This window comes from Lampetra fluviatilis, chromosome 2 (genome assembly GCF_964198595.1).
Source record: "Lampetra fluviatilis chromosome 2, kcLamFluv1.1, whole genome shotgun sequence".
NCBI lineage: Eukaryota > Metazoa > Chordata > Hyperoartia > Petromyzontiformes > Petromyzontidae > Lampetra > Lampetra fluviatilis.
The window spans coordinates 22,801,566-22,816,019 of record NC_136276.1 but is presented as its reverse complement, the minus strand read 5'-3'; the positions used below and the strand labels follow the sequence as shown (position 1 = coordinate 22,816,019).

At 41.0% G+C, this 14,454-nt stretch overlaps 1 protein-coding gene across 3 annotated transcripts in view; it reads left to right on the top strand.

The window, feature by feature from the left end:
* The window catches only part of LOC144944264 (E3 ubiquitin-protein ligase rnf213-alpha-like), a 142,034-nt gene that overhangs the window by 12,257 nt on the left and 115,323 nt on the right, over positions 1-14,454 (top strand). For all 3 annotated transcript variants that reach the window (XM_078872297.1, XM_078872288.1, XM_078872279.1), the window contains 9 exons: positions 4,304-4,351; positions 4,834-5,008; positions 5,495-5,592; positions 6,629-6,676; positions 7,154-7,328; positions 7,811-7,908; positions 9,776-9,823; positions 9,967-10,553; positions 11,865-11,938. In XM_078872297.1, the coding sequence (XP_078728423.1) occupies positions 4,304-4,351; positions 4,834-5,008; positions 5,495-5,592; positions 6,629-6,676; positions 7,154-7,328; positions 7,811-7,908; positions 9,776-9,823; positions 9,967-10,553; positions 11,865-11,938 (1,351 nt within the window). The remainder of the gene's footprint in view (positions 1-4,303; positions 4,352-4,833; positions 5,009-5,494; positions 5,593-6,628; positions 6,677-7,153; positions 7,329-7,810; positions 7,909-9,775; positions 9,824-9,966; positions 10,554-11,864; positions 11,939-14,454) is intronic.

Below are 14,454 nucleotides of genomic sequence, written 5' to 3'. Positions count from 1 at the left end.
TGGGTGAGGCGTGTTGCGGGAGAGCGAATTTGGCTCGGTTTTTTAATTAATTCTTCCGCGAGACTCTAAGACAAAGAAAACTGGTTTGACAAGATTTTCTCTCTTTGTGCACGGTCGATTCGCAATGAGGATTTCGAGGATTTTAGTTTGCATCGACGAATCTATTGGTCGTTTATGCGATAAGAGAAACAAAAAACAAGAAAAAAAAACTTCACACTCTTATAACCGACGGATTCTTAATTACTCAGAGGGCCACGATTCCTTACGGCCAGCTGGTGTTCAAACTTTATAATTAGTCTTCTGATGATTGTCTAGGGTTGGTCCCATTGTGAGAGAGGTGGATTGTCTCTTGGATAAATTCTTGCATGCCCCGCGGGAAGTAGGTGTGTGCGTGTGTGTGTATGTGCTTCCTGGAGGTTGTGAGTGGGGGAGGTGATACGACCCTGGTTCGCAGATTCCTCTCGCCCGTGCGGGTTGCAGCCGCGACTTTCTCCACAGGGAGGTGAGCGGCGGCGCTTGGCGGCGCTTGGCGGCCCTCGGTAGCTGACGGCGCGGTGGCGCGTTCTTTGTAGCTGACGGCGCGGTGTCGCCTTCTTTGTAGCTGACGGCGCGGTGTCGCGCTCTCGGTAGCTGACGGCGCGGTGGCGCGCTCTTGTAGCTGACGGCGCGGTGGCGCGCTCTCGGCTGACGGCGCGGTGGCGCGCTATCGGTAGCTGACGGCGCGGTGGCACGCTCTTGTAGCTGACGGCGCGGTGGCGCGATCTTTGTAGCTGACGGCGCGGTGGCGCGCTCTTGTAGCTGACGGCGCGGTGGCGCGATCTCGGTAGCTGACGGCGCGGTGGCGCGCTCTTGTAGCTGACGGCGCGGTGGCTCGCTCTTTCTCTCCACTGCTGGATGACGAGTCGGTTCTCGTCGGTTGTCGCTCTGGCGATGAACGATGCTTTCGTTCGTTGCTGGTATTGACGTTGGGTTGAAGTTGTTGGCTCGAGAGTGATAGCTGGAATCTCCGTCCGTTTCACTCGCAGCTCGGTGGCTCAGTGTAGTAATTCTTCTTAGGTGGTGCAGACCTCAGCTTGTCAATGCACGTCGCTACCCCGCGAACATCGTCATTTTGGATGACGGAAGAGCTCCTTCGTTGTTGGCGACGAGATGAGATGGGGGGCCTGAGCCCCGGTGAGAGAGATGGAGGCCGGAGCCCCGGTGAGGATCTGTTTGGTGGGGCCCGTGGCCCGGACGAAGTGGTGGGGCCCGTGGCCCGGAAGATCTGTGATGGGGCCAGAGGCCCTGACGATGTGTGATGGGGCCAGAGGCCCTGACGATCTGTGTTGAATGGATTTTTTTTTGGCTTATATCGAGAATATCCACTCAGTTTCCCGAGTTGTTCAAAGTCTGTCATAAAACCTTCTTGTGGGTGGGGCCATCTGCATCCGTGTGTGTGTGTCCGTCCGTGTGTTTCGCGTGCGTGTTTGTCCGTGTGTTTATTAGCTTTGAAGACACAGCTGTGTGTCGTTCTGGAAGAGGGGGGGGCTCGTGACGGCGCCAACGAAGATATCCATTAGCCAGACCGATGATTCGCGTCGAGTTATATATATAAAAGAGATATTCGAATCCATGTTTTTGTTCCTGAATAATATTTGTCGCGACAACCTACGCGTTAAGCGAGCTTAATTATTTCCGCCCTCGCTCGGGGATCATATCTTTTGTCTCACACAGCTTAAGTTGTTTTGGTTTGGAAGTTGAAATGCGACTTATTCCATTATGCCCCAGTTATGCCGAAACCGTGTTCCCGATGTTTCATCGTGACCCGATCTCTCATGGAAATGTTATTTCCTCACGTGTGCAATTTTTGCTGTCCGTGTTGTGGGAAGACAAAGACGGTTGTTTCCACGGTGGAAGCACCCGGCACATGCGCTTATTTATTTATTTCCCAGAGCGTGTTAATTTCCTTTGAGCCCTTGCCCGGGAGTTTTATTGGGTCGTTTCCTCGCTTTTGTGCCTGCATGTGGAGATCCTCTCGGAAAGAAAAAGACGGTCGTGTTGCTGCTTCCCCTGGGTCGTTGTGTTTGGTTAATTTTGAGAGCCTTATTCGCCGTTAGCTCCTAGGATATTCACTTTAATTCCGTACTTATTATTTGACTTCTTGTGATTATTTAATCTGCTATCCCGGCTAGGAATTTTGTTTTGGAGCGAAATAGATGCCATAATTGTTCTTCGATGCTTCGGCCCGGCCATGTAGAAATTCTTTAAAGGTAAATAATGTCAGTATTTAATTAACAATGATGAGTCGCGATTTTGGTGCAGACTGTAGTCTGCTTTCCAATTGGAGTGAGGATAGATACTGTTTGCTTAATCTTCATGGCTAAGTTTACTTGTGCATCTAACATGGTTCAAAGACCCGTGTGTGCTTTTTGTCGTCAATGCTGTTTCTTTGTTAAAACATAACCATCTCTTCCTCCGCGGTGCCCGGCCCTGCAAGGTTTTTTTACGAGAGGGTGTCATTTCGACCCTCTGCCTGCCATTCCCCCCTCCCTTGTTCCTCCTGTGTGAAATTCGGGGAGTTTTTATGATCTTGATTACCCTTCTTTCATGCCCTCTTTCCTTTGAAATGAGGTGTGCGCACATCTGTGTTAGTGTGTGGGGGCCTCTGTGGGAGTGTGGGGGCGTGTTCGTTCCCACGTTGCCGCGTCTATTAAAAAAAACTGATATTATCTATGTTGGCAGAATAATTCTTAAAAAAAAATAATTTTAAATATTAAAAAGGGGGGCATATACACAACATGTACCTGTGTTGCTCGCTCTATGTATCTTGGTGATATCTGTCTGCTTATATGTCTGTCTATAGTTTTCTGGTTAGATTTTATGTCGCTATTTCATTTTACCTGATGATGCTTGCTTGTGTTGCAATCGAAACGTCGTATGCTATTATTTAATTTATTATTTTATCTTTATACGTGACTTTACCGAAAGAACCAAAGAATAATTCCTGCAGTCACGAAAGCTCCAAAATTAAGATTGAACCACTTCTACGGGGAAGTTCCAAGTTTACCTTTTTTCTCTCTCTCTGGGTTTTTTGTTCTCTCTCTCTGCTTGTATATTTAGTGTAATTTTTTCTGTCTACACTCGTTATTTGTCGTTCTTAGGTTCTGCTCTGTCTGTGTGTCTCCATTCCTCTTGTTTTTATCTTTTGTCTTTCTTTGGAATTTTCACATTTAAATTCTAACTTAGCAATCTTTGAAATACGTAATTGACCAGGCTATGCGTTAATTGTGTGTTGACCGACTCTCTGTGTCGTTTTACATAACATTTCGATACTTTGCTAGGTTATTTAATTTTAGTGTGTTTCTTTCTCCCTCTAAGCCTGCGTACTTCTCTACGCGTCTCCTCGTACTCATTGACATGTAAATTTTGTCTCTAACCCCTCCTTCTCGCTGCCTCCGCCCCCCTCTGTCTATTTAAGGCCACCCCACAGAGACGATCACCCCTCTCTGTACCTGTGTTGCTCGCTCTATGTATCTTGGTGATATCTGTCTGCTTATATGTCTGTCTATAGTTTTCTGGTTAGATTTTATGTCGCTATTTCATTATACCTGATGATGATTGCTTGTGTTGCGATCGAAACGTCGTATGCTATTATTTAATTTATTATTTTATCTTTATACATGACTTTACCGAAAGAACCAAAGAATAATTCCTGCAGTCACGAAAGCTCCAAAATTAAGATTCAAGGTGATGTCAGTAACCGGTGGTTGTTCTCGCTGTGCATTATTGCAGGTTTTACTTGAATTTTAACAAACTTGATGAGACACGCGTACACACGAGGCATGTAACTAGTCACCCTGTCGGTTGTGATTCAATTCAAGAATTGTAGATATTTTGGTTACATTTCTTTCCATCGCATTTATATTATTTGTTGTTCCATCTCACTTGTACAGGTTTGATCACTTCTTTACACTTCGTGTGCTGCTGTATGTATAATTAGATTATTTCATGAACTATTTTCATGCACAAATCATATGTGTAGGGAGTCTTAACAGCCAATCTGAATTGGTGAATTGTTATCGGCCTTCTTTTCACGCAGATGTACAAATACGTAAATGTGCATACATGTATGCATTGTGTGCATGTGCAGTTGTGTTTGTATTTTTTCTCGTGATATACAAATAAACTACTGAGGTTACACCTAATACTATATAAACAGAATTATACATTTATAATAAGTGTCTAGTTTATTGGAATTCCCCTTAACTTTTTAAATGCTCTTACATGATTGTGCTATGAAGTAATTATGAAGCATTGTTTTCAGATGGTGATGGTGATGGCCAAATAAAAGAGACATTGACCATCGTGGAAGGTGAACAACCAACTGTTGAGCACATTGACCAAAGTGACGTTTGCACTGATGTCACCCCAATGCCTGGTGCAACAAGCACAACTATTGCTGATAGAAAACTAACCTGGATTTAGTTGTTTTTATCATTTTGCACACATTTTTACAGCTTGCTATTACTCTAGCTATAAGTTGTGCTTTAATGGTTGCTATGAAGTCATCACTACTGAAGCGATGCGTTTCCTTAAAATATTTCAACCATTTTGTTTTTCATTCGATTGTTTGACAGCTGTTGTCAATGGAGTGGACATTGCACATGTGTGCCTAGTATTACACAAACCCGATATGGATTTCTAATAGTATTGCTGTTTTGCATTATTAATAGGAGTTAAATATTACGGATTTCATCATGTGCTTACGTCTGTAAATATCTCATCTCATTGATCCTGAGCTCTCATCCTTGAGACTTTGAAGCTGATAGAGTTTTTACAACATTATTTTTTCAGCTGCTTCGGGGCAGCATGGCTCAGCAGATGCTGGGACTCCTCTGCAAACCAAGCAGCAGGGTGACAGTGCCCCAGCAGTCTCTCAGGCCTCAACTGGAGAATCACAAGCATCGCCTAGACAGCAAGGGACACGGGACAATAAAAAAAAAGATAGAAAAAAGAAAACTACTGGAAGGTAATAGGATTTCCATGTAGGTTTTGGCCACCAATATTATGATTCATAGTGAGGGTTTTTGGTTATAATGTGCAAGTATAATGCCAAGAATGTTTTGTTTGGCAGTGTCAGTTGGAGAAGGGTATGACACGATTGGGCTTCGCACTTGCACAATCTAACCCACAAGATGTTGAATCGCATAATACAATGTTTGAATTTTATTTAATATCACAGCTGAAATGTGCTGTTATTTATAAGGGGAGGCTTATTGAAGTTGGTTAAAAACTGGAGTTTGTTTTAAAACTTCTTAAAGCCATACCGAGTCACTCCTGAAAATAAGCCTCCTTGTCTCTTTTCAATTTTAATCTGATTAAACAAAATTAAACAATTGAAGTATGTATTTAATATATGTAATGTACAAACCAATTCATGATAATTATTTAAAGTTCTGTTTTTGTGAATGAAAAAGCTCTGGATCATTATCAGTTTATTTTATTCATTATTTAGCAATGAAGAAAGCGTTGCTGCAGCAGCTGGCACAACACTAACTGTCAAGGAACGCAGAAATGATGGTGTTTGTCGGGAAGAAGGCAGCAAATCTACTGGTAAATAAGTATTCCTGGAGTTTTGTAACAAAAGTCCAAAAAGCTCAAACAACCGTCACTATAGCACAGTATGTAGGCATACATCAGTTTCCCTTCATAAGCACATACACACAATTTTAGTAACATAGGTTCAACATTGGTTTTTGGCAGTAACATATCCAGTACTAAGCTTCATCAATGAGCTATGGGTAGGTCGGTGTAAAAAAGCACATTCATCATCATGAGATCTATTGCTGAAACGTGACTCATCCAAGTTATTGCAGTCCCTCATGATCCTCGCAATACCAACTGGCTCCTGCACATGAGCTGGCCCCATCGCTTTATCTCCACAGTGGCTATCCTGTCATCCATGTTCACTCCTTTGGCTGTCTCTCTGTTGTTAGTCTTGGCAATCAGCCATGATTGCTTTTAGAAAGATGTCCTGCCAAAGCCAATTCAGTTGTGTATTAATAATCAAGGTGATGTCAGTAACCGGTGGTTCTTCTCGCTGTGCGTTATTACAGGTTTTACTTGAATTTTAACAAACTTGATGAGACACGTGTACACACGAGGCATGTAACTAGTCACCCTGTCGGTTGTGATTCAATTCAAGAATTGTAGGTTTTTTTGTTACATTTCTTTCCATCGCAGGTCTATTATTTGTTGTTCCATCTAACTTGTACAGGTTTGGTCACGTCTTTACACTTCGTGTGCTGCTGTATGTATAATTAGATTATTTCATGAACAATTTTCATACACAAATTATATGTGTATGGAGTCTTAACAGTCAATCTGATTTGGTGAACTGTTATAGGCCTTATATTCAGACAGATGTACAAATACATAAATGTGCATACATGTATGCATTGTGTGCGTGGGCAGTTGTGTTCATATTTTTTTTTCGTGATATACAAATAAACTACTGAGGTTACACCTAATACTATATTAACAGAATTATACATTTACAATAAGTGTCTAGTTTATTGGAATTCCCCTTAACTTTTTAAATGCTCTTACATGATTGTGCTATGAAGTAATTATGAAGCATTGCTTTCAGATGGTGACGGTGATGGCCAAATAAAAGAGGCATTGACCATCGTGGAAGGTGAACAACCAACTGTTGAGCACATTGACCAAAGTGATGTTTGCACTGATGTCACCCTGATGCCTTGTGCAACAAGCACAACTATTGCTGGTAGAAAACTAACCTGAATTTAGTTTTTATAATTTTCAACCCATTTTTACAGCTTATTATTACTCTAGCTGTAAGTTGTGCTTTAATGGTTGCTATGAAGTCATCACTACTGAAGCGATGATTTTCCTTAAATATTTCAACCATTTTGTCTTTCATTCAATTGTTTGACAGCTATTGTCAATGGAGTGGACATTGTACATGTGTGCCTAGTATTGCACAAACCCGATATGGATTTCTAAAAGTATTGCTGTTTTGCATTATTAATAGGAGTTAAATATTACGGATTTCATCATGTGCTTACGTCTGTAAATATATCATCTCATTGATTCTGAGCTCTCATCCTTGAGACTTTGAAGCTGAGAGTTTTTACAAACATTATTTTTTCAGCTGCTTCGGAGCAGCATGGCTCAGCAGATGCTGGGACTCCACTGCAAACCAAGCAGCAGGGTGACAGTGCCCCAGCAGTCTCTCAGGCCTCAACTGGAGAATCACAAGCATCGCCTAGACAGCAAGGGACACGGGACAATAAAAAAAAAGATAGAAAAAAGAAAACTACTGGAAGGTAATAGGATTTCCATGTAGGTTTGGCCACCAATATTATGATTCATAATTAGGGTTTTTGGTTATAATGTGCAAGTATAATGCCAAGAATGTTTTGTTTGGCAGTGTCAGTTGGAGAAGGGTATGACACGATTGGGCTTCACACTTGCACAATCTAACCCACAATATGTTGAATCGCATAATACAATGTTTGACTTTTGTTTAATATCACAGCTGAAATTTGCTGTTATTTATAAGGGGAGGTTTATTGAAGTTGGTTAAAACTGGAGTTTGTTTTAAAACTTCTTAAAGCCATACCTAGGCACTCCTGAAAATAAGCCTCCTTGTCTCTTTTCAATTTTAATCTGATTAAACAAAATAAAACAATTGAAGTATGTATTTAATATATGTAATGTTACAAAGCAATTTATGAGAATTATTTAAAGTTCTGTTTTTGTGAATGAAAAAGCTTTGGATCATCAGTTAATTTTATTCATTATTTAGCAATGAAGAATGTGTTGCTGCAGCAGCTGGCACAACAATAACTGACAAGGAACACAGAAATGATGGTGTTGGTCAGGAAGAAGGCAGCAAGCTTACCGGTAAATAAGTATTCCTGGCGGTTTTTGAACAAAAGTCTGAAAAGCGCAAACAACAATCACTACAGCACAGTATGTAGGTGTACGTCGGTTTCCTTTCATATGCACATACACATGCGCACAGACGGACATTTATAGTAACAAAGGTTAATTTCAGCATCGGTTATGGTAGTGACAGATCCGAGCACTAAGTCGCATGAATGAGCCACAGGAAGGTGATTGTAAAATGCACATTCATCATCATGAGATCAATTGCTGAATGAAGACTCCTCCAAGTTATTGCAGTCCCTCATGATCCTCGCAATTCCAACCGGCTCCTGCACATGAGCTGATCTCGTCGCTTCATCTCCACAGTGGCTATCCTCTCATCCATGTTCTCTCCTTTGGCTGTCTCTCTGTTGTTAGTTTTGACCATCAGCCATGATCTATTTTTGAAACATGTCCTGCCAATACCCATTCACTTTTATTAATATTCAAGCTGATGTCAGTAACCGGTCATTGTTGGCACCGTGCGTTATTAGAGGTTTTACTGAATTTTAATGAATGTGATGAGACACTTACACACTAGGCATGTAACTAGCCACCCTGTCGGTTGTGGTTCAAATTAATAATTGTTTCATTTTTGCCCAATTTTTTTACACCCTATTTATATTATTTGTCGTTTCATCTTGTTGGTATTGTCTTGGTCACTTCTTTACACGAAATGTTCTACGAAATGTATAATTAGATTATCTCATTAACTATTTGCACACACACACATCATATGTGTATGAAGTCGAAGAGTCAATCTGAATTAGTAAATTGTTTTAGGCCTCATATTCACACCGATGCACGAATATGTAAACGTGCACATGTTTGTTTTGTGTGCATGTACAGTTGAGTTTAGATATGTTTTTTCTCCTGATATACGAAGAAAGTACTGAGATTATGCCTAATATGCACAGTATTTAGTTATAAATCAGTATGTAGTTCACTGGAATTTCCCTTAACTTTTGAAATGCTCTTACATGATTGTAATATGAAGTAATTACGAAGCATTGTTTTGAGATGGTGGCGGTGATGGAAAAATAGAAGAGACATTCACCGTCTTGGAAAGAGAACAATCACCAGTTGAGCACATTGACCAAAGTAATGTTTGCCAAGATGTCACCCTGATGCCGGGTGCAACACGCACAACTATTGCTGGCAGGACACTAACCTGGATTTAGTAATTGCCATTTTCCTCCCTTTTTTTTACTAATTATTTTTGCTGTATCTGTAAATTGTGCTATAATGTTACTATGAATTTTTCACAATTGATTGTCACTGACCTGTAGAATGCTATGAATTATTTAGGAAGATGTTGGGTGAGTTGACTCATTATTATTGAAGAGTGGGATTGCTGGTCTATCCAGGAATCAAATTTCAAGTTGTGAAGAAACTGGTGACACCATATATGATGTGCAAATATATATATACAATGATTAGTGGAACTCATCTATAAATGTAAATGGATAAATATAAACCATCACATGGATTCGATCAAATATGCAAGTTAGACATCACATTGACTGCAAAGTATATAAGTTGGCTAAACAGTAAGTGGGCTTGTGCACGACACATCACTAACAGGGTTGATGGCCACTGATTGATATTCATGACTGAATGGCCGCCAAAAAGGAGGGAATTTCCTGAATAGATGTCCATAGCAGAGATAGAACAATGAAATTGGTTCATATGCAGGTGGTGTATAATTGTTGCATCATGAGACCAGGACGAAGAGTGACAGCTTGCGGAACTGTTTAGCCATCAGTTAATAATGGTTCATACTAATGATTGCACTTTTTTTTCATAATTTCATCACAACTACTGTATATAACTTTTCTCTTAGATGCTGGTGACATGAAAAAAGCCCCAACATCAACAGAGAAAGAAAAAGGTAAGTGTAACAAAAACATCTGCCACAAGTGTGGCTTTTGGTTTCTCTCTTATTTATGTATCAGCTCTGTTAAATGTGAAATTTGTGGCACGTATGCATCCGTTTATAATGTAGTGCATGACATCTTTACTCATGAACTGCAGATTTATATGCCGACAGTTCTATGACTGAGGACAAAAATGAAGGAGATGTGGAACAACCCACCGACGGTAAAAATTGTGAAAACACTGAACCAGAGAGGCAGATAAACTCTCCCAGTTGGGATTTCTCACAAGATCCTTCTCATCAGAAGCCTGAAGCTGCAACTGCGGAATTCCAAGTTGAGAATAGTGCAGCTAATGATGACACTTTGTCTTTAGAACTCAATAATAAGGATATCACTATCAAATATAAAGAAAAACAAATTGATTCTGAGCAAAAAAAAAACCATGAACAAAATAATGAAGATTCACAACCTGGAGATATTTCTCAGTCGGCAGGATTGAGTACTCAATCTGCTGGTAAGAATATTGACGCAGCTCCTGAGGACCCTGCAGGACATTCTACTTCTGCAGCTAAGGCAACAAGCAATGCAGGTGCTTATAAAGAGAAAATGCCTGTAAAAGACCTGGATTCCGATGCAAAGAATAAAATATCCTCTAAAGACTCTGCAGCACATACCACATCTGGAGTTCAGACCAGAAGCCAGTCATCTGCAGAAAATATTGAGAGCCAAGAACAAGGGAAACAGGTAATTTAAACCATCAACACGCACATAGTAAAAGTGTCATATAATGAAAACGTCTTAAATCGTGAGTGAAATATTTCAACCGAAGCTTTATTAAACGCACAATTGACGCTCGACTAATGCAATGTTTATGTGCACGCTTTCAATACTAATGAATCACTGGTTCCATTTTGTGCTTAAGACACTTTGACATGGCTAGCATGAGAATGTAGCATAGCAGCCTCAAATTGTGTTTTTTTTTCAGCCTGCTCTATTACTCTTATGGTGGGTTTTCCTCATAATTTACAAATATGATCATTGTTGTTGGCTTTAGCCAAGTTAATAGCCCCATAGTGTGGAATTGGGGACTCCAGATATATGGTTTCCAGAGACAGACTTTGCAGCAGTGAGCTTTGTGACTATGCCATGCTGGCGAGTCCTCACGAGGATGAAGCCGATCCACAGTTGTCTATCAATGAATCGCAGCTGCTGTCAGTTCGTCACATTTGTTCACATGTATTGTGATGGTGGCCTTAAACAAGAGGACCACAATACTTTTCTTTAGGAAATGCTGATGATGTTTGCATATGCACGGAGGCTGTGTGCTTTTTATACGTTTCTACATGTTTGAAAGATATATTTCGCTGCAGATTTCACACTTGTGGACACTACAACAAGCAAATATGGCCCACTATTTGTGTTTTATGGTCGAAGGGAAAAAATCAATCCAAGATTTTTAAAGCGCCATATTCAGCAACAAGCTGAGATGACAGCAGATGGGATTAAGCAGACTAAGTTGTCTTGTGGTTGTTGTTGTTTGACTTGCATCCCACTGGGATTTTTGCACACAGTGTTGGTGTACGGTGCTTTTTCTGCAATATTTTGCTGTCTTTTCTTGGATTTTCTGTTTGCACATAGTCACTTTAAGATGTTTTCTTGTTCATGTTTTTGTTTTTTGTTTATTGCGGTTTCACCCGATTCAAGAGCCGAATGGCTCACAGGGCTCTACCTAATAAATTAACTTGAACTTGAAGCAAATTAGACTAAATGTGAGGAGCAGAAGAGAAAATGTATGTTTTTAGTCCAGTCTTAAAATCACTGGTTGTCACGGCTGACTGGACTTCAGTTGGTAGACTTTCTGCTGATGAAAATCTCTGTTCTGCTGTCCTAAGCCAAGTGGATTTCACACACAAACTGGTGTGGATTTGTTTTCTTTGTACAGCACCCTGTGCCCCCTGGGTGAAAGGTGCTTTCGAGGTGTAAATTATTAAATGTGAGGCTTCACACAGTGTAAGTAGTACAATTGTTAATCTAACATTTGACACTTTTCTTTAGGGAACAGATACAGGTGAAACTAAAAACAAAGATTCAAAAAATCAAAATCAAGGATCCAAACAGAATGAGTTGAGGTAAGAAACAACCATATATTTGTAATAACAGCCATAGAGGGTTCACGTGGGGATTGGCTTGCCGGTCCTGCTTTGTAGCCAATAAGGGATGAGCCAGGGAGCATGGCCTCGGCGTGATCACGGCATGTTAGCAGGGGTGATTGGCCTGGCCAATCGGGGCCTCAGCTAATGGGGAGCCGGATCAGAGGCGTGGTCCCGGGATTGACAGGGAACCATCGGGAACGGTCAACGCTGTCTATGGAGGATTGGCTGGGGGGTACCACGTGACGAAGGGATTAAGAGAGAGAGCAGTCGTGAGCAGACTTGGGAACGAGAAGAGCAGGAGTCACGCGCGTACGGGGGCTCTGGGTGCCACGTGCGCGGTGGGGACTTGGCGGGAAGTCTGCCCTCTCTCCGTTGTCTGTCAGCAACGGAGAGTGTGTGTGAAGTGTAACTGTGGAAGTTGAAAATAAAGAGGACTGATTCCGGAAGCCGTCTCAAGAAGGTTTATTACATATTTACAAACAAGTACTTTTATCAGGTGTAGTTATGAATTTGTGGAACAGAATACAGGTTTAATTATTTTAATGATTGAATATAAACTTCACTTGTAAAGCACACAGTACAGGTAGTCCCCGACTTACGATGGTCCGACTTACGATATTTCGATCTTACGATGGCGATAGCGATATGACAAAATTGTAAAATATTTTACATTTCGCGCGGCGGGCAAACGCAGCAGCGTATGAGGTACGATATTGTACGTTGGGACGCTGCTGGGATGTACTGTACGCATCTCCTGCCTTGTGTGGCGGTGCCTCTCACTCTCACCAGCGTCGACGGAGTTAAGTTGTCACGGTGTTAGCGCGTGTATTTTCAAATCCTTTATATTAAGTTCACTTGCTTGCTTGCTTGCGCGCTTACGACCGTGCAAATCTTTCGGTCGTTTTTTAACCCACTTCCCGTTATCCAATCGAGCTGACATTTTCCACACAGACTCGTTGTGCGTGACAATTAATTTTCGTGAATTTTTTTCCAAAATTTTACACTTTATAGGGAAAAAAAATGATATTTAATTACCAATTGCTTAATGGTGGCAGGCAATCATCTGACCCATAGGTGGCAGCCATCTCAAGCCAGAGGACGAGAGGACTCTAGCCGCCACGCATATTAAGGATTTATAGTGAAAAACTTTGTTTTTACGGGTTAATTTTTTTCTGTGTTTTTTTATGTTTCAAAGCCCAATGTTTGTGAAAAAGCATGTCTTCCAAACGCCCAAGTATGTCTCCTGCTTGTAGGGTTACCACGATACGATACATATGTTCAATGTATGTAAAACATTTTTTTTAGCAGATAGGATTGTTTCCTGAAAAAACTTTCTATGAAATTGCAGTTCATATACGTAGGCTAAGAATTTACCTTGTTTTTTACTTTAAATTTGACTGCGATACAGTATTGTAATTAATAAATACATACAGTATATAGTTTATACAGTACGGTACTGTAAATTGCTCTGTTTTGCTAAATTATCACCATTCTTTAAGACTCTTGGGTAGGCTAGGCAATCTTCGACTTACGATATTTTTGACTTACGATGGGGTCGTCGTAACGCATCTCAATCGTAAGTCGAGGACTAACTATTAATTCACTGTCAAAAAACGGGATGACTCAGGCGTTGGAATTACAGACAAGCAGGAAGGTGGTGAGCTGGTGTCAACAATTGCCCCAATCTCTGTGATCATCTATATATTAAGATGTTTTCAGCCAATTAATGAGTGTTTACATATATTGTAGGAAACCGGAATACCTGGTGAAAACTCTTAAGACTACTAAACTATAAAACTATTTATTTTACCGTGTAAGGCCCACTGAGTTAATTAGTTATTTTTCATAAGCAACCTGGCCATAAACGATAGCTCAACGAAGTGGCTTATGTGGATATTTATAATAGCCAAATACTCGAAACGCATGTTTCTAAAATGTGGAGGGAAAAACCGGAGGACCCGGAGAAAAATCCATGCGATCACGGGGAGAATTTGCAAGCTCCAGAAAGACAAGTAGCAGGGTCGGGATCGAAACCACAACCTCCTGTATACTAGGTGAGGTAATTAACATCTTACCACCATTGCTCCCCAAGCGTACGAAGAGGCAAGACTTATTTCCATACAGATGTAACAGATGGAGATAAATCCACATTTTGCTGTACTTTCTACTGGCAAGCCAGGGAGGGTATGGCATCTCAACAGCCACAGGATGGGAGTTTCACTGCATTTGTGTGGTCCGCCAACCCTCGCCACCAGTGTTGGATCATAGTTGAGTGCCATCACTGTCACCTGGCTCAAATCTACAGTGATGTGTACTACCTCCCACAGCCAAATTGGCTACTCAACTCATGCCAACAACCAGGCCACACTGTTTACATGTAGAGACCATCCTAGTTTGTTTTATATCAAACTATATTTGTTCAACATCTTTAAGCATTCAAACATGTCGAGGTGATGCTATCCAACTGTGGCAAACTAGTTCTTACAGGGAGT